Source organism: Mirounga angustirostris, unplaced genomic scaffold, assembly GCF_029215605.1.
Source record: "Mirounga angustirostris isolate CCGP_5_RB_7025 unplaced genomic scaffold, mMirAng1.0.hap1 SCAF_5, whole genome shotgun sequence".
NCBI classification, from domain to species: Eukaryota; Metazoa; Chordata; class Mammalia; order Carnivora; family Phocidae; genus Mirounga; species Mirounga angustirostris.
The window spans coordinates 8,450,058-8,477,809 of record NW_026991713.1 but is presented as its reverse complement, the minus strand read 5'-3'; the positions used below and the strand labels follow the sequence as shown (position 1 = coordinate 8,477,809).

The 27,752-nt window shown below is 43.1% G+C and overlaps 1 protein-coding gene across 13 annotated transcripts in view; it reads left to right on the top strand.

Moving 5' to 3' along the window:
- The window catches only part of TNRC6B (trinucleotide repeat containing adaptor 6B), a 256,919-nt gene that overhangs the window by 215,690 nt on the left and 13,477 nt on the right, over positions 1–27,752 (top strand). For all 13 annotated transcript variants that reach the window (XM_054506809.2, XM_054506803.2, XM_054506805.2 and 10 more), the window contains 10 exons: positions 9,449–9,580; positions 9,841–9,936; positions 10,100–10,277; positions 16,946–17,083; positions 19,291–19,467; positions 20,902–21,048; positions 21,312–21,407; positions 23,968–24,189; positions 24,622–24,692; positions 27,448–27,587. In XM_054506809.2, coding sequence (XP_054362784.1) covers positions 9,449–9,580; positions 9,841–9,936; positions 10,100–10,277; positions 16,946–17,083; positions 19,291–19,467; positions 20,902–21,048; positions 21,312–21,407; positions 23,968–24,189; positions 24,622–24,692; positions 27,448–27,587 — 1,397 coding nt within the window. The remainder of the gene's footprint in view (positions 1–9,448; positions 9,581–9,840; positions 9,937–10,099; positions 10,278–16,945; positions 17,084–19,290; positions 19,468–20,901; positions 21,049–21,311; positions 21,408–23,967; positions 24,190–24,621; positions 24,693–27,447; positions 27,588–27,752) is intronic.

Sequence of the window (27,752 nt, the reverse complement as noted above, 5' to 3'; positions counted from 1 at the left end):
CGTCTGCCTTCGGCTCAGGTCATGATCCCAGGGTCCTGGGATCGAGCCCCGCATTGGGCTCCCTGCTCCGTGGGAAGCCTGCTTCTCCCTCTCCCACTCCCCCTGCTTGTGTTCCCTCTCTCAATATGTCTCTGTCAAAAAAAAAAGAAAAGAAATGTCTAACACAGTTTGGGAGCTGGGTGAGGCCTCGCACTAGGAATGACATTTAAGCTGGGTCTTGAGGGATGAGTCAAGAGTTTGCTGAGTACGGCTGGGTTAAAGCTGCCTTCTAAGCAGCAGGAGCAGCTTGGATAAGGAGCAGTAATATCTGGAAGAACATGGTATGTTTGGGACAATGCAAGTGATTTGAATAATTAGTTTGAGTTTGTTGAAGCATATAGATGTTGTCTAGAGTGGCATAGGAAAAAACTAGTCAGGAAGTTCGGCACCAGTTTTGGAAAAGCTTTGTTTGCCTTGCTAAGGAGTTTGGACTTTGGACTTTGTCCCTTGTAACTGTTATCTGGGTTGCTACTTAAAAATACAGTTCCCAGGACTCCCCCAATCTACTGAGACAGAATCTTGGGAGTTAGGGCCTAGTCACCCCCTGGTGATTTTTATCTGCACCCTAAAGTTTAGCTGCTGCTGCCGTAGATACTGTAGTATTGGGCAAGATTTTTCAGCTGAGTGGCAATGCAGGAAAACTTATGTTTTAGAAAAATAACATTGACAGAAATGTAGAGGACATGTTTGAATAGCAGACTTACTAGAGCAAAGGAGTCCAGGGAAGGTGGTGGCAGTGAGAATTAAGACAGTATGAAGATCACAGATGACCTTCGTGTTGTGGAATATCGTGGTCTGTTCTCCAGTCTCTTCTTACCATATCAGCAGCATCTGACATAGATGGTCACGCCCTCCCTTCTGAAACTTTTCATTCATTTGGCTTTTGGACACCTTGTACAGTGGTTCTCCACCTGCCTTTCTTTGTCCATCTCCTCTACGAGCTTCTCCTTACCTCCCCAACATTTACCATCAGAGAGCCCCAGTCTGACTTCTTGACCCTCTTCCTCTTCTCACCATCTACGGCCGCTGCTGGGTGATTTTGCCCAGTGAATGGCTCTAAATATTGACAGTCGCAAGACTGTGTCTTCAGCCCAGATCTATCTTCTCAATTCCATAGACTTCTGGGCATTTCTATTAGGATGCCTTACAGGCACTTCAAGTCAACATGTCCAAAACAGAGCTTGTGATTCCATCCCATACTCCCTTCTAAAACATCCTCTTCCTCCAAGTAAATGGCACTCCCATCCTGCAGGTGCTCAGGCCACAGATCTCAGAGCTAGTTGGGGGGTCCTCTCAGCTCACGTTCCATCAACAAATTCCCCTCAGAACTCTGTTCTGAACCTATTTCCTACCACCTCTGCTAGCATGACCCATGGCAGGCGACCACTGTTTCTCTCCCAGAAGTGGCCTCCCGACTGGTCCTGCCCTGCTTTCTTCAGCACCTGCCTGCCTCCGGTGTCTTCTCCACCCAGCATTCTGACGATCCTCTAAAACCACAGTCCAGGGTGGCCCTCAGCCACCTGAGCACTTGAAACGTGACCAGTCGGGTGGAAGAACTGAAATTTTAATTTTAATTGATTTAAACCTAAATCGCCACACCTGGTTGGTGGCTACCGAACGAATAGATGGGAAGCTTTTCTAGCATCACAGAAAGTTAAGGGTAAACCATGTTACCGCTTTGTCCTCTCGTGGCTCCCTCTCTCACTGAGGATACAAAGCCAGCTCTTTACTGTGGGCTTTGATGCTCTTGGTGACCTCCCCACCCCAGACACCTACCACTCTCCCTCCTGTTAGTTCTGGCCTCGCCAGTCAACTTGCCCTAGGGCACCAAGCGTGCTTGGACCGCTGTTCTCAAAGGTTGCCCCCGGGCTCCATCCGTCCTTCCTTCAGACGTCTGCTGCCGTGGTGCTTTCTCAGAGAGGCTCTCCCAGGCCGGGCTACGTACAGTACGGTTGCTCTCCTCACCCCCAGGTGTGTGCTGAGCTTCACAGTGGCCGAGTCTGTGTCTGCTCTGTTCACTGCTGGATCCTGAACATCTACAGCTGCGCAGGGCACGTATTTTGAGTAAATCTCTGTCAAGTCATGGGAAGATACATTTCAGAATGATTTAGTAAGTGGAATTGTTAGGGAAAGCGTAGTTAACTTAGTCTAAGAGACCTCAGGCTGCCAATCCCTTTATGACCAAAGCATCTGATCTGTGTGGAAAAGAAAAGTATTTGTGTTGTACATTTTTGAGATTTGTTTATTTAGCAAAACGTGGTTAACGTTTATTTGATGCATAATGGGGGCAGAATATTAAACAATGGAAACCTCGTTTTTTCCCTCACATTTCCAGATTTTAAAAAAGCAGTTGGGTAGCTCTTTTTTTTTTTTTTTTTTTTTTTGAGATTTATTTATTTGACAGAGAGAGACACAGGGGGAGTGGGAGAGGGAGAAGCAGGCTTCCCGCGGAGCAGGGAGCCCGATGCGGGGGCTCGATCCCAGGGCCCGAGGATCATGACCTGAGCCAAAGGCAGATGCTTAATGACTGAGCCACCCGGGAGCTACTCCCCCCCCTTTTTTAAGACAATATAATAACCACACTGAAAGTTTGGATAACGGAAAAAAAAAATTCTTCCAGGAACCCCCAACCCAGATGCAGTGACAGGGATTATTTTTACAAAATCCCCTGTTCAGACCGTTCATGTACAGGCATGCTTTTCACATAATGACATTCGTGGTCACTATATCCTGCTGTTTCTGTTAACTTTGGGTCATACCTAGTATTTGCCCTGTTACAACATAGTCTTCCTGTCGATCACTCTTAACGAAGAAGGCATAATGTTCCATCAGGTAGATTTACTTTGATTTCCTGAAACATTCTCTTCCCCATTACTGGATATTAAATTGTTTCTAATTTTTCACTGTTATAAATAATGCAGTAGAGAAACCCTTATCCATAGATCTCTTTTTTAAAACATCTTGTTTGTTTGTTTGAGAGAGAGAGAGAAAGCAGGCATAGGAGCAGGGGGGAGGGGCAGAGGGAGAGGGAGAGCAGGCTTCCCACTGAACAGAGAGCCTGATGCAGAACTGGATCCCAGGACCCCAAGATCATGACCTGAGCTGAAGGCAAATGCTTAACCGACTGAGCCACCCAGGCGCCCCACTCATAGATCTTGTATGCCATCTTACACATCAATCTGTGCCCACATTATTTCCAAATTTAGTTGCCCAGAATGAAATTTATGGGTCAAAAGACATGAACACCTAATTTTTTTGATAAGTAATATCACATTGAAGCTCATCTTTAAGATTTGCTACAGATGTTACAGGTCTTGGGTTTCTACCTTGCCTTTTTCCTCCTGTTACTCAAATATTCAGAAAGTAACATATTCTACCAGGCTTTTGTGTTGCTTTAAATTGCTGTCATTTTGCACCTGCAGTGCTTCGTTAAATGCCATATTGACTCCAGCTAGATCTTCCTTTTCTCCAGCCCAGCTGGAGATTGAAGGGCTTTTAAGCCAGAGTAATTAACTCCCTGCTACGGGAATGTGCAAACCTGCACTTTAATTACTCTGCAACCCAGGCATAAATAGCCATTTGCCAGGAGCCTAGTGGTGCTTCTCTCTGGTCCTTTTGTATTCATTGGAGAAGGACAGTGCATGTGTAGTCTGGGGAAGCGAAACGTTGGGCAAAGCTAGACAGGAAGTCCTCAAGGGTAACCTTTCTAGTCTTTATGACTGTCAATTTATGGCACATAGAAGATGCTGGCATCCAAATTAAATTTAAAGAATAAAACAAGCATTTTTTTATAGTATTTCCGTATCTATCTTTACACAGTATAGTTTCATTTTGCCCTTTTTTTGCACTTTATGTAACAAAAACATGCAGTATGTAGCCTTCTCTGACTTTTTTCACTTGACAGTGTTTCTAAGATTTCCCCATGTTGATTTGGGCAGTTGTGGTTCATATAGTATTCTGTTACATGAATATACCATCGGTTATTTATCTCTTCCACTACCAGTAGACATTTGGGTAGTTTCCAGATTTCTGCTATTATGAGCAGTGCTGCTATGAATATTCCTATATTTGTCTCCTAGGATGAATTTGTTTCCTAGGGTACTGCTGGATCATATGCATGTTTTACTTTGAATGGTGGTTTCTTCAGCTAATTTCAAGGGATAGGAATATTGGAGGTGGGTGGGAAGCATGGCTCTTGGCAAAGGATGGCATACGTTCTCAAGACTGAAGAGAAGAAATCAAGAGACTAGCTGATTTGTTCAGTAGAGCTTTTAAAACTGAACGGAGAAGTGGGAAGAAAAGAAGGCTCAGACAATGGCTATTTATTTCGGAGGCCAGCAGACTGGAAAACAAAATAAGCAGAGTAGATTTCCCATGAACCACAGAGTCCTTTCCCTTTGGAAAGGAAATTAGAAACAATGCTGATGGCCTAGAAGCAGGACTGTCCCATAGAAATATAGCACAGACCACGTAATGGAACATAAAAGGTTTTGGTGGCCACATTTAAAAAGAGAGAAAGAAACAGGTTAATATATATTCTTTAATCCAGTAGATCTAAATTATCATTCAACCTGTAATCAATACTTAAAGATTATTATTGAAATTTTTACTTTTTTTTTTTTTTAATACCAAGTCCCTCGTCGCGGCCATAAAACTGGTGCAGAGGCACCATGCACAGGAGTGGTGTGCTCACTCTGAGCTCACATCTGCTAGGCCTCCAACTGTTAACGTAGAAAATCAAACAAGTGTTCTCATTGGTTGGCAACCCTCAGCATCTCTTAGAGAGTAGAGAGGAAACATCTGGGAGGACTGTTACTTTAACCCAAAATATTTCCCAAAATGACAGCATTGGTAGGTTAAGTGAAAGTGGCTGAGATCTTGAAAGAAAATGAGTTGGTGGGCGCCTGGGTGGCTCAGTCGTTAAGTGTCTGCCTTCAGCTCAGGTCATGATCCCAGGGTCCTGGGATCGAGCCCCCGCATCGGGCTCCCTGCTCCGCAGGAAGCCTGCTTCTCCCTCTCCCGCTCCCCCTGCTTGTGTTCCCTCTCTCGCTGTCTCTCTCTCTGTCAAATAAATAAATAAAATCTTAAAAAAAAAAAAAAAAGAAAATGTGTTGGTGAGCCCCATACAAGAAACTTGAACTTAGATGTTTCTAGACTAGAAAGTATCAAAGGAAAGGTAGGCAGGTATTCTTGAGACTGTGGCAGAGATGGTGACTCAGAAGCATTAATTTAACTGACTGTTATGCTAAAGAAAGATACAGTGGGAAGACCCAGTGGGTCTTCTGATGAAAGCTTTCTGATGACTCAGATTTTAAGGGGGTATTTTCAAAAGATGGAAAGTAAGGGTAGCAAGCAAGGATGAATATGTGTAAGAGTTGTGTTGTGGAATTGCAACATAAAATAAACAGACTTGCAAAAGAACAGGCAGATTGAAAGAGCCTTCAGAGTTTGGTTTGGTGCAGTTCCAGTTACTGGGAAAAGAATCTCTGCTTTGGACTACTTGTGTTTGCATTAAATGATTAAATAGAAATTAAGTTAAATTAAGTGAAAATAAAATTTTTACTGCTTTTGTCTTCTCCATTAAGAACAAAGATGTTCGGGCGCCTGGGTGGCTCAGTCAGTTGGGCATCTGCCTTCGGCTCAGGTCATGATCCCAGGGTCCTGGGATCAAGTCCTGTATCGGGCTCCCTGCTCAGCGGGGAGTCTGCTTCTCCCTCTGCCTGCCACTCCCCCTGCTTCTGCTCTCTCTGTGTCAAGTGAATAAATAAAATCTTTAAAAAAAAAAAAAAAAAAAGAACGAAGATGTTCAAAAGGGTTGAGACAAATTAAATCCTACAACAGAGAAAGAATTTGTGAAAAGAATTGCCAAGCCCTTCTGTGATCTTTGAGGAAGTCTGGGGATCTTCAAGGGGAGTTTAATAATGACAACTCCTCTTTCTTACACAAATCATGAATTTTTAAGATGAAGGCATGTGGGGTCAAAATATCCCCTTTACTACTGAGAAAGCTGATCTTGGAGAATGTGAGCTTCCTAATACTGAATTACAAACTTAGCCAGCAGTAACTGGAATGGGGCAACCCTCCCTATAGGTTTGCTGCCAAAAAGAAAGGGCAGGAGGCCTGGAGTGTTATGAGCAAGGTGGGCACCAACAAGGAAGTGAGGAGAATGGGGAAGTTTTTTAAATAATTTTTGAAACAATAAGGGAAGTGGCTTAGACTGATGAACTTGGTGCCAATTCTAGGCAAGATTCTAGACTAGATATCAAAAATACGGCTTTTTGAGCACCTGTGATAAGAAATCATGAATCATAAATTTGCTAACAAGTCTTAACTGATTTTCTTTATTAATTAGTTAAAAAATCTTGGATTATAAGAATGATACAGTTGTCGAAATCTATTTTGACAAGCCATTTGACAAGCTGTCTCTTTGTTTTAGACAAGATGTATAAATATAAGTTAAATGCTAGAACAGTTGTGTGGATTAGTAAACGATGGACTATTCCCAGCCCAATCACTTTCGGTTGGAAAGAAGTTTTTACTGACATGCTACTAGATTATCCTCAAGCTCTGTCAAGTTCAAGATTCCCATCAATGACCAGATAGGGAAACACAAACTGGGACTAAGTAGAATAATAGGTTAAAAAAGAATTTGGTGGAATGACTGTTAATAAGTTAACATATAATATTCATGGGGTACCTGGCTGGCTTATTAGGTGAAGCATGCAACTCTTGATCTCAGGGTAATGAGTTCCAGCCCCAAAATGGGTGTAGAGATTACTTGAAAAAAAATTTTAGGCACTTGAGTGGCTCAGTCGATTAAGCATCTGCCTTCAGCTCAGGTCATGATCCCAGAGTCCCGGGATTGAGCCCTACATTGGGCTCCCTGCTCAGCAGAGAGCCTACTTCTCCCTCTCCTTCTGCTGCTCCCCCTGCTTATGCTCTCTCACTCTCTCTCTCTGTCAAATAAATAAATAAAATCTTAAAACAACAACAACAACAACAATTTAAATCTGGGGCGCCTGGATGGCTCAGTCATTTAAGTGCCCAGCTCTTGATTTCGTCTCAGGTCATGATCTCAGGGTTGTGAGATCAAGCCCCAAGTCAGGCTCTGTGCTGGGCTTGGAGGCTGCTTAAGATTCTCTCTCTCCGGGACACCTGGGTGGCTCAGTTGGTTAAGAGTCTGTCTTCAGCTCAGGTCACGATCCCAGGGTCCTGGGATAGAGTCCCGTATCAGGCTCCTTGCTCAGCGGGGAGCCTGCTTCTCCTTCTGCCTGCTGGTCCCCCTGCTTGTGCTCTTTCTATCTCTCTCGATCTCTGACAAATAAATAAATTAAGTCTTAAAAAAAAAATTCTCTCCTTCCCCCCTCCTCCTTGCTCTTGCTTGCTCTCCCCCCCCCAAAAATTAACTCTTTTTAAAAATTAAATATTAAAAAAAATAAAATAGGAGTGCCTGGGTGGCTCAAGTTGGTTAAGCGGCTGCCTTCGGCTCAGGTCATGATCCCGGGGTACTGGGATCGAGCCCCGCATCGGGCTCCCTACTCAGCGGAGAGCCTGCTTCTCCTTCTCCCTCTGCCTGCAGCTCTGCCTGCTGGTGCTCTCTCTCTCTCTCTCTGTCAAATAAATAAATAAAATCTTAAAAAATAAATAAATAAATAAATAAATAAATAAATAAATAAATAAATAAATAAAAATATAATATTCATTTATTTAATAGATATTTATCAAGCATCTACTATGTGCTGTGCACATAAAGATCCTAAGGTCAAATCGTAAGTTAATACAACTCAACCCAGCTGCTTAAATATTACATAGGAGAACAAAACCTATTTTAAAATATTGTAGATTTTAATTGAAAGTAAGCTTAGTGTGTGAGTTGGGAGTTAGGATGCGTTCATCAGAGAAACGGAGATCTCAGGCATTGTTAGTAAAAGTCTGGCTTTTAACAGAATGGTTAGTGATGGCCAGGTCTACTTGGTACTCGACCACTCTAGAAAATGGCTTTCTGTCCTGGGCTCTGCATTGAGAAATTGGATGAGATATGCGTGAAAGAACTGATCATGTTTAGGCTGAAGATGAGACACAAAGAACTGTAATTGTCTCTAGACATTTGAAGAGCTGTCCCTGTGGAATAACATGAGCGTTTATGAAGTGCATTTCTAAGCCTTTGATGTGGATTACATAACATCCTCAATCACTAAAGTTAGGGAAATGAGGCTCAGAAGGGCTAGTAAGTAGCTTGCCCCGAGTCACACACCTTAGAAGTGGCAGCCCACGCAGTCTGCCTCCAGCACTACACACTTGACCAGTGTGCGACCTGCCACCCATGGAAGATTACGTTTGTTCTCCGCGGTACCAGCTGGTTCAGTGGGTTCGGAGAATGAAAGTGCAGGGAAACTCACTTCAGCTCAGTGAAAACATCTTAGACCAGCAGTCCGAAGGTGGGAGGGAGTCTTTTCTCTGTCCCTGAAGGTTCTGCAGCCTAGCCTAGCTCACTCCTGAAAACCGTGGAGAAGGAATGGGTTGAGTCATTTGACCTTTTAGGCTCCTTTGCTCTGCCTCTCTTGGACTCCCGAGTGTTTGGTATGAGAAGTCATGAATTGAAACTCCAGTGTCTCTTATTTACAGGCATGTGGGGCCAAAATATCCCCTTTACTACTGAGAAAGTTGATCTTTCTTTTTTGTACAACAGAAATACTTTGTTTTAGGCTTTATTATTTTTATGAAGTTTGATATATTTTGTTTCCATTTCCAGTAACAGTTTCTCAGGCAAGAGTCATATTGTCATTAAAACTTTTTGTCTTGCAGAAGTCTTCCTGATTTTAAATTCATAATTTTTATTGCAGAAAAATTAGAAAGCCTAGGAAGAGAATTTAAAAGCTCCTTTTCTAAAAAAGATTTTGTCTTGGGCGACTAGGCTCAGTTGTTTAAGCATCTGCCTTCTGCTCAGGTCATGATCCCGGGATCAAGCCCCACATTGGGCTCCCTGCTCAGTGGGGAATCTGTTTCTCCCTCTCCCTCTGCCTGCCACCCCCCGCCCCGCTTGTGCTCTTTTTGTCAAATAAATAAATAAAATCTTTAAAAAATGTTTTTAAATAAACTAAAAAGATTTTATCTTTAGGTAATCTCTACTCCCAACATGGGGCTCGAACTTACAACCCCCAAGATCAGGATTTGCACGCTCCACCGATTGAGCCAGGCAGGTGCCCCTAAAAGCTCTTAAAATCTCGCCGCTCAGAGATAACCATTGTTAACACTTCAGTGTATTTCTCCTGATCATTTAATATTTTTCACAAATATTTTTCAAGGAAAACCATTGATGCTTGCTTTAGACCTATTAAGACCTTTTTACAGAAAAAAAAATGTTTCGTTTTGGTAAGTTCTGAAAAATGCATCTTTTTTTTCTTGCTAGGTTTCTGCCTCAATGCTCAAGCAGTTTCCCAACAGTGGCCTGAATCCAGGTCTTTTCAATGTGGGGCCCCAGTTATCTCCTCAACAAATTGCCATGCTGAGCCAGCTTCCACAAATTCCCCAGTTTCAGTTGGTGAGTAGCAGATTTTCCCCCTTAGCTAAAAAAAAAAAACAGGTTATTTGCTTTTTTTTCCCCTTTAACTTCGATTTGCTTCGTTTTATGCATGCTTAAGGGTTAATGTCTCAGCTCCACTCGAGGTAAATGTGACCAGCGGACCAGGACCTGGGTAGTACTTCCCTCCTAGGTGCTTGATTCCGCCGCCGCACTCGGGCGCACGACCCACGAGGGTCTCAGTAAGTCCACTTAGGAGCCGGTGCCCCCCTGTGTTGTAGGCGTGTCAGCTTCTCCTGCAGCAGCAGCAGCAGCAGCAGTTGCTGCAGAACCAGAGGAAGCTCTCACAGGCCGTGCGCCAGCAGCAGGAGCAGCAGGTACGGGGGGTCCCCCTAGCGCTCTGTGTGAGGACTGCAGGGCTGCGCCTGCGAGAGCAAAACGCCAGCCACAGGCAGTCTCTCCGGGGAGGCTCGGGGCGTTGGCTCACCAAGTGTCCGTCTTCCCTCCGGGTCCCCCTGGCTCTGGACTCCTGGCCTCCAGCTGGCTCGGATGGTGAGCGCCCTGCAGCAGCAGCAGCAGCAAAGGCAGCCTGGCTTGAAGCACTCGCCCTCCCATCCCGTCGGGCCCAAGCCCCATCTGGACAACATGGTACCCAGCGCTCTGAATGTGGGGCTCCCAGACCTTCAAACCAAAGCGCCAATACCTGGATATGGCTCTGGTAAGTGGCCAGTAGTGAAGATCACCTTTAAAAAAAATGCGCCGGTCGTGTGCTGAGCCTCCGGTAGAGATGGGTCCTACGTGACCCCCTGTTTGCACAGCAACCACACGAGAGGGAGAAGTATTCTCATCCCTGTCTTACAGCTGATATCCTAGCGTCTTGGCAGTTTTCCAAAGCCGACCACACAATTAGGAAATCGCAGAGCTATGCCTCTGACTTCTCTGGGTCCAGGGGAGACTTTTACTATTTGGCAATGGCAACCTGCTCTTCTGCCACCGGGAATTTTTAAAAACCAGTTAAAACAGGGCGCCTGGGCGGCTCAGTCGGTTAAGCGTCTGCCTTCGGCTCAGGTGATCCCAGAGTCCTGGGATCGAGCCCCGCATCGGGCTCCCTGCTTAGTGGGGAGCCTGCTTCTCCTTCTCCCTCTGCCACTCCCCCTGCTTGTGCTCTCTGGCTCGCTCTCTCTGTCAAATAAATAAATAAAATCTTTTAAAAAAAAGAAAAAGCCAGTTAAAACATTTGTACATGCTGTGAGTGCCACACGCGTCTGAGGTTATAATCTGTTAAAATAATGTACAAGCTGAGGTGTTTAGCTCTACTGATAGAATTTCCTTCTTGTGGAAAAATGGAGAACTAAAATGAAGCTGATGAGGCAAACTGATAAAATTCTTCTGATATTAATATTTCATTTGATTTAAATAGAATTAGCACAAGTAAGGTTATACCTTTGACATTCATCAAGAATTTGTTGGCAGGCAAATGGTAGCTCTTTCAGAACGGGGGAACATGTTGTAAGCAGAATCCAATCAGTGAGGCAACAGTGACTTAAAAATAAAATGTAAAAATTAAAAAGGTACCACACACCACAGTGGGTTTCTTTGCAGAGTGACAAAATTCAGGTTTTATTTTGGTAAAGAAGATACTGTTCTGTGCAAACTCAAAAATAAGAGTTGGGGAGACCTGAAACCCATGCTCCTATGAAACAAAGTGACCCTGGACACATAGCCCTGTTCTCTGCTCTAGTTCTGTGGGGTGCCACTTCCTGCTGGGGTGTCCACATGCAGAGAGGAACAGAGACTTCCAAGGATGCCTTGATTCTGATCCTGAATAGTTTTCCTGAGAACTGACTTAAATTCAAAATAACCTTTCTTCCACTTGACATAAAAGAAGAGCAAACTCTCCACCAGCTCCTGTCTTACTAGGGCATACCCATCTTGGGTGTAGAAATCCCGGGTGCTGAGCAAGGGGGAAGCCTCCCATAATGACTAATGAAGGTGTCATTAACTCTGTATTTCCAGGCTTCACCTCCTTAATCATGTTTTCTGTTAAGGATGAAACTTGTCATAAGAACTTGGGTATTTTGGTATGTGTCCAGTTATTGTGAATTTAGATGCCGTCTATGAGAATAAAGCAGGGCAGCTTTGCTTCTTCCATCCCCTTTTGTTAGAGAGTTCATGGTTCTCAAAGTAGAGTCTAGTCATACAAAGCAAAGTGAACATCTGGAAGCCCCGGGCGGCTTTTCCACATGTTTAAATGCACAGTTCTTTTTAGCTCTTTTCTGTACTCATCCCCTAGGGGCATGTCTTAGGTGGAAAGAAAAGTATCTTCAAACAACTTGAGCAACATAGGTTAGTGACACAGACACTGTTAAATACACATTTTTTTCCACAATTTATCAGATAAAACTTGTGAATAGACCTTTTATGTGCTTTTCTTTAGGCTGGGTGTGCATTAGTCAATTGGTTGTTAAAAACCTAACATCATGATGTAATTGTTCCAGAGACAGTTCTTACAACGTCTGTGATATTTTCTGCCTTTTCTTAAAAAGTAGAATTACAGGGGTGTGGCGGGGGGGGGAGTGAAATTATATGCTAGCTGTGAATCTGTTTTTAGCAGCATACCTTCTCATTTATCAAATATATAGAAAAATTTGATCATAGTGTCTTATTAGATTAGTGGTGTTATTTGTGATTATTGTACTGGAGGTATAACTTTCCATGATGGCTGAAGGATCAGAGTTCTGTATACATACATACATTTACTGAGGAAATGGCATGGTTTTTTTTTTTATCATACTCTTGTTTCAAAGTAACTTACACATTTAACTATGCACTACAGTCCAAATTAAGTAAGGAGAAAAACATATTGACTCGCTAATTTATTTCCATTTGGTAACTTATGAATAAATTTTATTAGGTCTTTATCATATTAATTGTGATCTGACCACTTACAGATCGATCTGCCTTATAAGATGCACTTTGCAATTTATTTCACAGTTAAAAATGTCCTTAATTCCTTAATATTATGACATTTATTTGAGTTGAAAAATACATTTTGGGATTGAAAGTAAATCCGATTTGGCTGCCTGTTTTGAATAAACTACAGCTATAAGATTTTGCTGAAAATATATTTAATGCATACAGAGAGGTTAAATTTATATAGCAAAGATGTAAAAAATGAATAGTATTTCAATTTTCCTACTGCTGAGTATTAAACTAAAAAAGACACCTGTAGGTGAAAGAGGAGCACGAATAATTAAAAGTCTCTTAGTAAGTCCCAGTAAAGCCTCTTTGGGTGTATTTTCTCAAAATTAAAAAGTTGAATGAGTTTAATGACTGCTTAACTGATCCTTGACTGATTGTTTTTATAAAACAGACGGTTTCTCATTCTCTGCTTTTAGCAGAATTGAAAATATACCTAACTGAATTGTCTGGGGATGATGACCTATGTAAACATGTTTTAGCATCTATGTTATTGAGCTGAGGGGAAGGGAATATAGCCTAAATGGGAATTCACAGAAATAGGAGATGTTATAACAAGACTCCTTCTTTTCCTGTCTAATTACTTATATAAGATTTCTTGGTGCTTTTTTTCTATTGTAATTTAAAAAATAGGAATAGTGTGAACTCCGTCTCATATCTCTCATTCATAGGTATCTGAACCATTCGAGAAGTAAAGTCCCTCGTCGTATTAGAAAATGTCCCAGGGCGCCTGGGTGGCTCGGTTGGGCATCTGACTCTTGATCTCGACTCAGGTCTTGATCTCAGGGTCGTGAGTTCAAGCCCCATGCTGAGTGTGGACCTACTTAAAAAAAGAAAAAGAAAATGTATTTCCAATAAAATTTCACTTTTCATGTTTAAAATTTATCAAAATTCGGTGGCGCCTGGCTGGCTCAGTTGGTAGAGCATGTGACTCTTGATCTCAGGGTTGTAAGTTTGAGCCGCATGTTGGGTAGAGATTACTTTAAAAAAAGAATATTTGTGTTAAATGGGCAACTGTGGGTGATCTGTTTCTTTTATAATATATTTTTATCATTATAAAAGCACTGATTTGTTTTTTAATCTATAGTAAAAGGAAAAGCAGGGAAGAAAGAACTAATATAGACAAAGAGCGTGAAAGCGGAAATCCCAGTTTCCTCAAGGAGGTGACACTGAGCCAAGCAGTAATGATGAATAAATAGACGGTGAAACAGCGTGCGTGGCAAAGAAAGTAATTCTGGCCAGGATAGATAAGGGAGGCCAAGGGTTGGATTTGTAGGAATGATAAGATCGGTAAAAGGGATGTACTGGGGAAATGAGTTCCTAGGAGAGCAAGGGGCATGTCTTATTTCTGTTTGTCCCTCAGCTCCTCACAGAGCCTGGCACTAATGCGGCTTTCCGTGAGTGTGCACTGAACTGAACGGAAGGATTGTTTGATTGGAGCTCAAGTTCTGTTTGGTGAGCTGGAGAATTACAGGGAGGCTGCCTGGTGGACCGAGGAAGTGTGGTTTTGATGAAGTAGCAAGGACAAAAAGGTCCGTACTTTGCTGGGCTTCGAGGTGTGGCAGCTCACAAATAGTGCAGAGGTTGTGAGTCGTGCCGGTTACCGCGGGGCATCGAAGAAAGACACAGAACCACGTACAGCCTTGCACTGATTCTTCCTCTCCTGGTTTGGGTTCGGAGGTTAAACCTTTCAAGGCAGTTTTATCTCCTGTTCTCCTCACATCCCTCTGGGTGTTTCCTTACCAAACTTTGTTACTTAGTTATGATGCTGCCATGCTTTGGTGGTGTTTGATTTCCCAAGTTTCTAACGAGAAAGATGCCCACTTAAGGTTCAGATGGAACTGCTCAAACTGTCCCCTCATCCTAAGATATGTAGAACTCTTACTAATTTTCCACGCTTCACGTGTCACAAAAGGACTCTAAGCAGCTGAAATTAAATAATTGTAATTCACTGTGGGTTCTAAAGACATTTCAGAGCAACTGTAAAGAATCTTTAAAGTAATGTGGGGGCGCCTGGGTGGCTCAGTTGGTTAAGCGTCTGCCTTCAGCTCAGGTCATGATCCCAGAGTCCTGGGATCGAGTCCTGCATTGGGCTCCCTGCTAAGCGGGGAGCCTGCTGCTCCCTCTCCCTCTGCCATTCCCCCTGCTTGTGCTATCTCTCTCTCTGTCAAATAAATGAATGGAATCTTTAAAAAAAAGAAATGTGTAAGGAATCATTCTTTATCTTCTTACTAATCCTCACATTCTTTCTAATCTTCACCAGAATCCTAGGTTATTCTCAAAAGCTCTTCCTCCATGATTGGAACCAAGCTTTCGAATAGCCTAGAATCCAGGCACCTTGGGTTGGTTTTCTCTGTCAAAGGCAGAGGTGCTACTTGCCCAAGGAGTAACCCACTTAGGCCATTAAAGCTTCTGTCAGAGGGGGCGCCTGGGTGGCTCAGTCAGTTAAGCGTCTGCCTTCAGCTCATGTCATGATCCCAGGGTCCTGGGATAGAGCCCCGCATCGGGCTCCCTGCTCAGCAGGGAGCCTGCTTCTCCCTCTCCCTCTGCCTGCTGCTCTGCCTACTTGTGATCTCTCTCTCTCTCTCTCTGTCAAATAAATAAATAAAATTTAAAAATAATAATAATAAATAAAGCTTCTTTCAGAGAAAAGCCTTATTCCTTTCAACCCTGCTATCCTCCAGTCTCATTTCAACTACATAAGAGAAAAGAAAATACCTTAAACTCTTCTTTTTTAAAAAATCATTTAATATGAAATATTTCCAGCTTATTCCAGGAATTTCTACTCCCCACCCCCGCCCTCCAAGTAATCACATGGACTAGTAAAGTTGCTTACAGTGTGAAGGAGCAGTGTTCTTTATATTAATAGCAACATTTTAAATATAGGTCAAGGTGTTAGGAATGGATTTATTATGCATTTATAAAACTGTCTCTGACAACTCAGAAGCACAGGGAGAGAACGTGGCCTGGGCCCTCATGGGATTTGGATTAAGTGGAACCTCAGAGTCATTGAGGCACCACCAGATGGTCGGAGAGGCAAGTGGGTACAGCGAGGAGCTTGGCCTAGCTGGAGTGGCACATCTTCTCGAGTAATAGTAGACGGGCTTTTGACTCCTGCAGCTGCCTGAGCTTTTACATTGTGGGACCCCTGCTTCACCTCCCTGGGATGGCTGTTCTACACTCACTGCAGTCCATCCTCATTTTTACTCTGGCTATTCATTGTTCTTCCTCTCTGTTCATTTGTTTATTTTCGTGCTTCATTTTACTTTTTATGTTAAGTACATTCTGACCCACAGTGGATGGTGGGACCTGTGAGACCCCCATCAGCAAGCCTCTCATACTGATTCTCACCTGTCCAGCCCTGTGCAATGCGAAGACATTACCCACCTACACTCGTGCTAAAAGCCTGACACCTGAGGCTTACCTGGGGCTCATGGCAAAGTAAACTCTGAAGCTCTCTGTCATTGCCTATTCAGGCTTCGTCATCGCATAAAGATTTCTTTCAAATCTCTTACATTCTGCCTTGACCTGCATGTACCCCATTTTTGTACTGCCAGTTCTTTTTCTAAAATACAGACTTTTTTTTTAAGTTTATTTATTTTTAGTAATCTCTGCACCCAACGTGGGGCTCAAACTCATGACCTTGAGATTAAGAGTTGCTTGCTCTTCCAACTGAACCAGCCAGGCGCTCCCTAAAATACAGACTTAGATTTCTTTCTCTCACTTGTTAAAAAACTTCTTTATCTCCTGTCTTAGAGAAAAAAGGCCCAAAGTCTTTGGCCTGATACATAAAGAACCCTACAGGACATAACTCCTCATTTCTCCCCCATCTCCTGTCACTCTGCCTCACTTCATCCATGGTTAACCAAGCACTGGAGTCACACTGAACTCCTCATTCCCTAAATGTACCAGATGGTCATCAATCAGAGCTTTGTACTTGGTATCCTTGACTTACTTGCATACCTGCCATCGGCCCTAAATCAAATGTCCCTTCTTCTGCAAAGCCTTTCTGGCCCCAGACACCCTCACCACACCTTGTGGCTGTTGTTCTACCATTATCAGTTTGATGTGTGGAGATTGGCTCTCTGAGTTGGCGAATTCCTGGCCCCAGCATTCTGGCTAGCACAAGCGTTAGCTAAATGAGTAAGTGAAGGCACAGGTGCGCTGTGCACTGTAATGCTCTCAATTACGGCAGTCCTGCACATTTTCACACCTGCACCAAGAGTCATTACTTTCTTTAGCAAGCAAGAGCCAGGATGAACATTTTGAATCAAAATCTCTGCTTCTGAGTAAAGAAATTTCTTGTGAATTAGTCTTTAAATGACAAATGAAGCTATCATTTGGTTGGTTCTACCTCAGATCTCTTGAAATATATAGGAAGATGTAAAATGTGCTTCTCTGTTTTAGGCTTCAGCTCTGGTGGCATGGACTATGGCATGGTTGGTGGGAAGGAGGCTGGAACAGAGTCTCGCTTTAAACAGTGGACCTCCATGATGGAGGGACTGCCCTCTGTAGCCACACAGGAAGCCAATATGCACAAAAATGGTAAGAGCAAGCAAAGCCTTACGAGTTGGAGGTGTATGGCCCTCACGGACCTTGATGATGTATCCTGTAAAATTATTTTAAAGCACAAATCTTTAGCTTTTTCTTAATCTCTTCATTTTTCCTCCAAATCCAGTGATTGCCTAAGAGAGGAAGATTGGGGTTATGTATATTTCAAATTATAAGAAACTTAAAATGCTAGTTGTAATTAAGGGGAGCAAAATCGCCCACCTGTAATGGGATTGAGAGCAGTAGCAGTGAACTTGAGTACCCATTAGGATGAAACCCTAATATATTGGCTGAGAGAACAAAATGCATTTTTTTTGAGGTTTAAGAGATCACAACAAATATATACCATGTTGATTATTCAAACACTTTAGTCTCCAAAAGATAGATGACTAATAGTACATGAGATTTGAACTTTCCACAAAGCTTTCTTGTTTTGTTTTGTTTTTTTAGCTTTCTTGTTCTTAATGCATTATAGTGTCTGCAGGACAACAGCTGAGGGGCATCACAGGCTTTGGTTGTGAATGGTGGGCTCTTCATTTCCATTGTTCTCTGTAAATGCCTCTCTATGTCCCTGTAAAACAGATAAAAGGTTTTAGAACCTTCCTTCAACCTTTGTTTCAATGTTTATATCATTGGACAGTAATTCACCTGGACTCAACTGTAGCCTTGAGATCCAAGTATATACACCTGGGTGTTGGGCTCCTCCTGCCAGTTTCCTGGCAGACCTCAGCCCCATGGGTCTGAAAACTTTCAGGGTCCCTTTATAAACCACTCTTGAATGTGTCTATCCGAGAGACAGTAAAATGGCCACATGGAGCTCTTCCCTGCTCTCCCTAAGATTTCATGCCACAAAATCAAGAATGATTTATTGAAACTATAAAATCTATCTCTAGACTGAATAATTCAAGCCCAGCATTTGTAGCTTTGGGCACTTACCCTGCTTCTTTAGGCTGGTAATTCATCAGGTCTCCTTGTCCCTAAAGACATGATAGGTGCACGATAATAAATACAGAGTGTCATGCGAGAGGATATCTGGAAGTTTAAATATCTACTTGCCTTTTCAGAGCTTATAGATACTGTGTTCCCCATTTCCTTAGCAATCCCCACAGTAATTGAGCGCTTCATTTCCTGTGACTTCCCTGTAATGTGCCCTTGAGTCAGATTTCTGTCAGTAGTTCCAGAAATGCAAATGACTTCTTAGCTGAGCGTGGAGGTGGATTTGATAATACTCCTGCTGGGCCAACCCAAGCAGATTACTTTAATCAATATTTACACAAATATTTTAATACATCATCCTGGAAATAATTTTATCTGTTTAGAAACAGCATCCTAAGGGTAGATCAGGTGACACAATGCAGCATGTAAAATTCATTTGAGAAATAAATAGGGTGGTATTTCCCAGAGGCCCCCAATTTTTATTGAAAGTGAAGATCATTTTTAGTTAGGTTAAGAGAACTTTTAAGTTTTTAATGTTCTTCCTGCCTTGTAGCATCGCAAATGCATAAAAGGGGCACAGACGGAACTGCCGAAATGCTGTCAGGAAGACAGTTACAAAGGATTGGTTGTTCTTCCTGTGTGGGGCCACGGGTCGCAGGACTGCCCAGTTCCCTGTCGATCTTGTGCGGGCAGAGACCGTAGGCGGGAATTCCATCTCATGGCTTTGGAATTCAGAGCGATGGCAGATGCGTTTCTCTCCAGTGGGCTCCCTCTATTTACATTGCTTCTTCCAGCTAACCTGGGTCTGATCAGCACTGAAGAACTTGGGGGGGGGGGGCACGTCAGTACAAGAGTGTCATGAGAACACTTCCTGTGCACTGCAGATTGTGTAGTGTTTTTCCTATTTCTCATTCTTGAGTCATTGGTATGGAAACTGGGGATAATAGTATGATTCGTTGTTGATGAAAGTTTCATTAATTTCTTAAGACCATGGAATTCTAAGACTGAAAAGAAGATTCAAGGATGAGAACAGTGCTGTGTGCCTCAGTGAGAACCCAAGAGGTTCAGGACGGTGAAGTGGATCGTTCCTACTCATCCTGTTTGTGAATTAGATACTGGCTGTCCAGGGCGACCTCTCGTTCCAGCACCTTTTTTTTAACTGCATAAACGTCAGAATACTGTTTTCTGCCGAGTAAGAGCTTTGACGAGTTCTGTTCATAGGAATCCTTTCTGGGTGTGAATTAATTTCCACTCTCTCTCCTCAGGCGCTATCGTGGCCCCTGGTAAGACTCGAGGAGGGTCACCGTACAACCAGTTTGATATCATCCCGAGTGACACACTGGGTGGCCATACGGGTCCTGCTGGTGATAGCTGGTTACCTGCCAAATCTCCACCAACAAATAAAATCGGAAGTAAATCCAGCAATGCCAGTTGGCCTCCAGGTATTGTCCAGGCAATTTTTTTTTTTTCTGGTGTATCATTTGTTTTTAATTCTTATTTTTGGGTTCTGAACAGATTGCTTTTACCAGTTACTAATGCATTTTGTTTTCTCATTTCGTAACTGTTGTCTGATAAAAGCAAGGCATGTGCTATGCTCTGGGAAAGATAGGAAATTCGCATTATTAATGGGGTCTCTGCTCCATTGAGTTCAGTCAGGAAGATAAGGTGTGGACACAGATCACCTGCAAGGCAGGTAACTGTGATAAATACTGCAGAGCATAGACGAGCTGCAGGAAGTCAGAGGAATGGAATTTGGAGATCAAGGAAGGTGATGTGGGAGCCGGACTTAGCACTCGTCCGTGCACAGGATGCCTTGTAACATGGGATCTTCTGAAATGGCCATTTAATTGGCCTGTTTATTCATGAAGCAAGTATTTATTGTCAGGTTCCAGGTATGCAGTGGTGGTGTAATGAGACTGTTCACTTTTTTCTCTTTTTATTTTGATGTAAGTAATCTATTTTCATTGTAGAAAAATTTTAGGTTTAGTTAAGCAAAAATTAAAAATCGGTATATGTCTTTCTAAAACCTCTTCCTATACAGGTATATTTGCAATATGAATATGTTTAATTTCCTTCCATTAAAGCAGGTTCATATAATGCATATTGTTTGTGTATAATATTGATTGCTCTCCATCATGATTAGGAAAACAAAAGCTTGTTAATCCTATCACATGGCTTTAAATACAATTTAAATTAACCAATAAAAAAAAGTTGTAAACACACGTATTCTAGGCTTTCTCATTGATAAGCCAGCTTATTCCTGCTCTTTGTCCCTGGGTGTTCCACATAATAGTGGTCACTTGTATTGTGTTTCCTTTCATGCATCTGAGCCAATTTCCAGTGAAATAAATGGGAGAAGTCACTCATCTCCAACCCTGGTTTTCTCCCAGTTCTTGTTGTGGATGCCTGGACAGTTCTCATGGGCACCAGGTTACCTACCCCTGCCCTCGCTGCCCTCAGGCCCGATCTTCCCTGGGAGCAGGAAGAGCCGCGACCAGGACCAGACGCCAGACAGCTCTGGCTCAGAGCCACAGAGAAACCAAGTCAACGTGCTTGGTAACACAGAGGTGCTGGCGTAGTGCCTGCTCGGGCTGAGTTGTGGTGTTCAATTTTATGATAAAAGTCTGAGATGAAATAGATTCAGTGTTCTACTTTTCACAGATCTATGCCTTGTATCAAAAACTAACTTGAGGGGCGCCTGGCTGGCTCAGTCAGAAGAACGTTGCAACTCTTGATTTCGGGGTTGTGAGTTTGAGCCCCACATTGGGTGTAGAGATTACTTAAAAATAAAACTTAAAAAAAAAAAAAAAACTAACTTGATTTTTATCATTCTTTGAACAACCTCCTACCTCTAATGTTTGTTCTCCTTGTTTCAGAATTCCAACCAGGAGTGCCATGGAAAGGTATCCAAAACATTGACCCTGAGTCTGACCCCTATGTCACCCCAGGAAGTGTGCTGGGGGGTACAGCCACATCTCCCATTGTAGATACTGACCACCAACTTCTGCGGGATAACACCACAGGTAAATGAGTGAGGCATCCTTTGTGTTTATTCAATACCCAGCATTTTTGTATCTGTCAGTTTGTGGCTTCATTTGTACCTGCTAATAATCTAATAATTTAACCAGAAAACATACAAGTATGTAGCTTTTCAGGGGTTTTTTGGATACTTTTTTAGTATATTTTACTCTTCCATCAAAGGCTAAATACAGTACTTAAGGTTTCACTGGTTATACTGATGTCTGTCTGCAGTATTTTCATCTTGTTCTTCCTCTGTCTCCCAAAGGGTCTAATTCTTCCCTCAACACCTCGCTGCCTTCACCTGGTGCCTGGCCCTACAGTGCCTCTGACAACTCCTTTACCAACGTTCATAGCACTTCAGGTACCGTCTGACCTATTTGTTTCCCTTTGGCTAGCACTTTTCCATCAGGTTCCCTTTTATAAAGGAAATGGGCGTTTATTTCTTAAGGAGGACTTCAACAGAAGTTGAATGGCTAGGTCAGCCTAAATGGAGGCACACCTCTTCCGCTGGCCATGTTCTCAAGGAGCTTCCAGTGGCACAGACAGGGTGAGACATACAGCTTTAGGACAGGGCAGATGGTGACATAATTGCAGGGAGCCTTGTGGGTATTGAGAGGGCAGAGGTTAAATCTTTGTGCCACAAGTGCTTTTCTTGAACCAGTCTGCCGAAGGAATCATGGGCCATGGGAGAACCAGGGAAGTCCAGGTTGTTATTCCTAAGGTAGCCAATTATGGCTTCCTTTTCTACAAACAAATCCTTCCACTTATAGACAAAGGCTGCAGGCAGATGGCCAAGGGGAAAAAAAGAGGCCCTTAATTAATTCTACCAATAACATTTGTTGAATTCCTTATGCGTATGTGTGGTGGTTTTTTTTTTTTTTTTTTTAGACAATAGGGAATAAAGCTTAATGGATATAATAGAGCCTTTGAAGTCACTCACTCCACACACTGCCTCATAGATTGGTAGAGAGATTATTTGTAATTGGCACCTTGGTCTTGCAAAAGTTAGACCTCAAGCCATTAAAGTCATTAAGGCTTCTGTTCTGTGTCCAAGCAAAAGCAAATGGAACAAATCCTCAGCTACTCTTTAAGACACTGTAGGTTAACTGCCTTACAAATTGTCTTCTTTTTCTTTTCACGTCTGTGTCATATAGACAGGGTCACAATAACCTGTCATTTATTGAATGCTCCTGGAGACCAGGCAGCATGCTAAGCCTTCAGCATGAATTCTTACCTTACTTTCACCAAAGTCTGGGAGCAGGTCCTGGCCTTCTCTCCATTTTGAAGATGAAGAAACTCAGACTCAGAGAGCTGATATAATTTGCCTCAGGTCTGAGCGAGTGTGTAAAGGCACCAACTCCATAATCCATGTTTCTAACCACCACCCTACATTATACTTTTGTGGGACTTCGTCCTTTACATGTAAAAACTTATTTTTCAACCCAGCTCTTTCATTCCAGTAACTGCCCACGTCTTCAGTTGAACTGTTTTATCTTTTTGTCTATAGTTGGACATTCACCTGATAGATTACCCAAGGATCACCTCAGAGGTGTCTAAACTGAATGTATACTTTTCTGCAGCCCCCCCCATTGTGTTTCCTAAGTCTTTCCATTCAGTAAATGTCTTAGCTATCTCCCAGGGGGTGCATTCTGCAGCCACATCTCCCATCCATTTCTTCTGCTCCATTCTACTTACTGTCACCCAGGATGAGAGCCAAGTTTAAACACTACATGCTCAATCTAGTAGCATCCTCATCGGCCCCCAGCCTACCTTTCTGGCCTTCTCTACCTCTGCCCCTGTGAAATATTGTTCAGCCAGAACTGGGGGAAAACATATTTGGTACAGATAGAGTTCAAATTGGACATTAGTCTATATTTTCCTCTGTCTCTGAGCCCATCCATTTATGTAAATCCTTCCAGACCTGTCTTTGCAAAGCCTTTAGTGATGGCCGAGCAGTGTCTTCTCTGTGTATTGAACATATGTGATGATGCCTGGGGTTACCAATTCTCTTATTCATCTGTTCTGTCTTCCCATGTGAACTTGAAGTTCTTGAGAATGTTTGTATTACCCACAGCATTGATTTAGTGCCTTAAAGCGTAGTAAGCCCTTAGTAAATATTTTTTGATTGTTCTTTAAAAATCTGTTTGAGGGGCGCCTGGGTGGCTCAGTCGGTTAAGCGTCTGCCTTCGGCTCAGGTCATGATCCCAGGGTCCTGGGATCGAGCCCCGCATCAGGCTCCCTGCTCCGCGGGAAGCCTGCTTCTCCCTCTCCCACTCCCCCTACTTGTGTTCCCTCTCTCGCTGTGTCTCTCTCTGTCAAATAAATAAATAAAATCTTTAAAAAAAATAAAATAAAAAAAATAAAAATCTGTTTGAATGTTGGGGTGCCTGGCTGGCTCACTCAGTAGAACATGAGACTTGATCTCAGGATTGTAAGTTCCAGCCCCATGTTGGGTGTAGAGATTACTTTAAAAACGCTTTTAAAAAAATGTTTGTCTGAATGTTGATAGCTAATAATCTGGATCAAGAAAAGTATAAATTTCTAGTGTACTTTCCATTCAGTCAATGAGTATTTATAGAATAGTTTTACTAGGGTTCACATTCTACTATGTCTGTAAGACTAATGATTTTAGGAATACTTCCCTTGAATTAATCTTCCCTTTCATGTTCTGTTTGGCTAAGAAAGTAGTAGAGAATTAGTTATCATATTAAATCTTTAGTTTATGTGTTGTCAATTCAGAGTAATAGTCATTGAAATTTTTACATTTAATAAGCTCAGAGGGCAATGTTACTTTGTACTGCTACTCTCAAAATGTGTACTTAACTGTTTTTAGAATATTGTGTGTATACACAAAATTTGTGTATGTTGACAAAAGTGCCCTATCTAACCTTATCCCTTCTTTAACATTCTCTTCTTTACAGCAAAGTTCCCTGATTACAAATCAACATGGTCCCCAGATCCCATAGGACACAACCCCACTCATCTCTCCAACAAGATGTGGAAAAACCATATTTCCTCGAGGAACACTACAGCGCTGCCCCGCCCACCTCCCGGTCTGACCAACCCCAAACCGTCCCCCTGGAGCAGCACAGCACCCCGATCAGTCAGGGGGTGGGGGGCCCAGGACTCACGGCTTGCCTCGGGTGAGCAGGGCCCGCCAAAGGAGCACCGTTGTTCTAGCTCACGTCAATACCAAAAGACACGAAATCTTCGCAGAGAGGCAGTGTGGTAGAGGAAAGAGTGGGAAGCTCTTGAGCGGAAAGCTGTGGTCCGTCCAGGGCAGAGAAAACCCAAGAACTCGCAAGGGACTGACGGAGTAAAAATGGTGACCAGCAGGGGGAGGACATTAGGAGGAGGATGTCTTAGCAGTGAGATGAGAGGGCACAGGGTTCAAGGTCTAGGAGAAGAGAGCTGGCCATTAAGTGACGGGATGAAGGGGGCCAGAGGGAGGCAGAAAAGAGAAGACAGCTGATAACGGGAGAGGAGAAACACGTGGGCTATGTGAAGCTGTTTCTCACTCGTGGCTTTCCGAATTTCTTTATTGCTCTTCCTGATTGTTTTTCTGGTTGCTGCAGCCTCTACCTGGAGTGATGGTGGTTCAGTTCGTCCCAGTTACTGGCTGGTTCTTCACAATCTCACTCCACAGGTAATCATGCTTCCTTGTGATTTTTGAGACAGGACTTCATTGTGTTAAGAGAGGGAAACTCAGGTGTGGAATGTTGGCAGATAAGATTAATTTCCTGCTCGCTACAGAGAGGCCCAGTGTGCAGGGGTGGGTCTCTCCACCCAAAGGCTCGAAGTTTACTCCTGAATGGGGAGTGTTGGCCCAACAAGGCTTAAGGCTCAGTATCAGCCATTTGTAATGCTTCAGAAATAATTAACCATCTATCTCGGCAGTAGGAGGAATCTGTCAGTTTCCTAGCTTAAATGCCACACGGGTGCTTTCAATTTTCCATCTGTTATTCTCTTCTTTGTAGATGGCATTACTAATTTGCTGTCTTCAGAACATGCCCTCTGGGCTGTTTTTACAGTGATGGGTTTCATTTGCCGCAAGCCACTCGTTTGCTGGATAACTGACATACTTGCAGCAGTACGATGTCGATGTCGAACACTCAAATGAGATTAAATGAACCCACTGAAACTGAGCCCATGACCTTTATTTGGACTAGACAGCACAGCCTTTACAACACCTTGTTAAAAGGAGTCAATTATGCTTCCCTCCGTTTGACACATAAAATGAATTGTCTAGCATTTAATTCATAAATGGATTCATGCACACTTTAGTAAGCCAGCATTTTCTAGAGTGTTCTCATGGGATATTAATAGGTCTCTGGCCTAATAGGTTTGGAATATATACTTGATTAAACGAAGAAACAAGGTTTCTTCACTATGAGACTTCTTAGACCCTTTAATATACTAACATGTATTATGATCCTCTGTGAGGAAATACAGCTTCTCCTAAATTTACTTGCCCAGTGAATCTGTTTGTGGGGAGTGTACCCAGGGCTTGCATTTCAGGGTACATGTGGAGAAAGGCGATTTCATAAATAGAGTTAACATGAGAAAGAGTCTGGGTTGGCTCTTAATCTCCATATCAACTCAGCCAAAAGCCCCAGGTGGTTTTTTTAGCTAATAATTGAAGTATGACGATTTCATATGGCTATACTCAAAACTATATATGCCTCATTAGAATATTTTTTTAAAGATTTTATTTATTTGAGAGCGAGCACAAATGTGGGGGGGGGGGAGTGCAGAGGGAGAGGGAGAAGCAGATGCCCCACTGAGAGCCTAACACAGAGCTTGATCCCAGGACCCCGAGATCATGACCTGAGCTGAAGGCAGACGCTTAACTGACTGAGCCATCCAGGCGCCCCAGAATATGACAACATTCTAAAAGTTGTCCCTCAGTGTGGTGGATATATGGTTAGGATGAGAGAGACAGTAATGGATACGCTGTTTTGAAAGGAGCCTGGGGAACCTAACCAGCTGTTCACTTCTGTTTTATCCTACAAAAAATAGTACAGGGGCGCCTGGGTGGCTCAGTCGTTTAGCATCTGCCTTCGGCTCAGGTCATGATCCCGGGGTCCTGGGATCGAGCCCCACATCGGGCTCCCTGCTCCGCGGGAAGCCTGCTTCTCCCTCTGCCACTCCCCCTGCTTGTGTTCCCTCTCTTGCTGTGTCTCTCTCTGTCAAATAAATAAATAAAATCTTAAAAAAAAAGAAAATAGTGAGTACATGTGTATATATGTGTAAAATGAATCAAGGGGTTGGCTGTGTTTGTATTAAAAAGAATTGTTTAATTTTAAAGCTCAAAACTACCTAATAGACTAATCTCGATCATAGCTTAGAAGAAGGTTTTAGGGCAAATCTTTGGAACTTGGATAAATTTGCTTTCATTGCCTAAAATTTGTTTAGAGGGCATCTGTGCTGGAAGGTCACTTGTGGTGTACTCTAGGCCACACTCATATAGTTGCTTGTCATTTTCTGTAAAGAAATCTGGTGAATCTGCTGGTTTCCATGGTGAAACCACACAGTGTTTGCAAGGCTGCCACCAGTAACAGTTTCTGAAGGCTGTTCCGAAAGTAATCTGTTTCCCTTCCAAAGAAATGAACCCAGTGTTGGACTCAGCAGCCTATCTCAACCTAGTTAAGATCGCGATACAAATAAATTGATCAGAGTGAATAAGTAGATTTGTCCACCCAAGTCCTGGGTGAGAGAAACTATCTCGAATCACTGGACACGAGCGCCTGGATAACATGAGGGCGAGGACAGCAGAGTTCACAGAGAAGTAGGCAGAGAGTCTCACCCTGGGGTGGCCAGCGTGGGAGTCAGAGGACACCAGCTGGGTCCGCGAGCTAGGTCAGCCAGCAAGATCGTGAACCATCAGGTGTGGCTAGCAGTGCTGTCTTGTGTGTATCTTCCTCTTCCGCCCCCTGTGAGCTCATTAACTGGGGGAGTAGAGAATACTGCATTAGTAATGATGCCAAGAACTTGGCATGTTCTCTTAAGTTCTTATTCACGTGCCGTCTTATTTGTGCTTTCTGAAGTCTCTGACAAATCAACACACGTTCACTTGTTTACCTCTTAAGGAAAAGAGACTGCAGGTTGAATTGTATGATTTGTTTTGAGCTGTGTTTTTACAGACTTTTTTATTTCCAGTATGGGCACATTAGATCCCCAGCCCAGTGCTTTGAATATCTTAAAATTTACCTTTAAGGCCTCTGTTCAGTGCACTCTTTCCTGCTTTGAGTTCCTCCTTCCTTTCTCCAAGACGAGTTTAGTGCTGATACCGTTATTTACAAATCAGAAGTCCTTTTCCTTCTCCGACATAGAAAGGCCACTTTCGTTTCCTTCACACCCCACCTCCAGGTTTTAATCTCATGAATGTCATTACCCCTCAGATTGATGGGTCAACGTTGAGAACCATCTGCATGCAGCATGGCCCACTGCTGACATTCCATCTGAACCTAACCCAGGGCACCGCCCTGATCCGATACAGCACCAAACAGGAGGCGGCCAAGGCCCAAACCGCACTGCACATGTGAGTACCCATCCTATGCTCACTGAGACAAACACGCATGAAGATGCACACGTGAGTAGTCTGCCACCTGCTTGATTAGACAGATGCACAAGAACATGCACAAAAACAGCATCATGGCAGTAAGCAATTGCTTGGTACTGAGGGGACTGATCTTTTCTACCTACC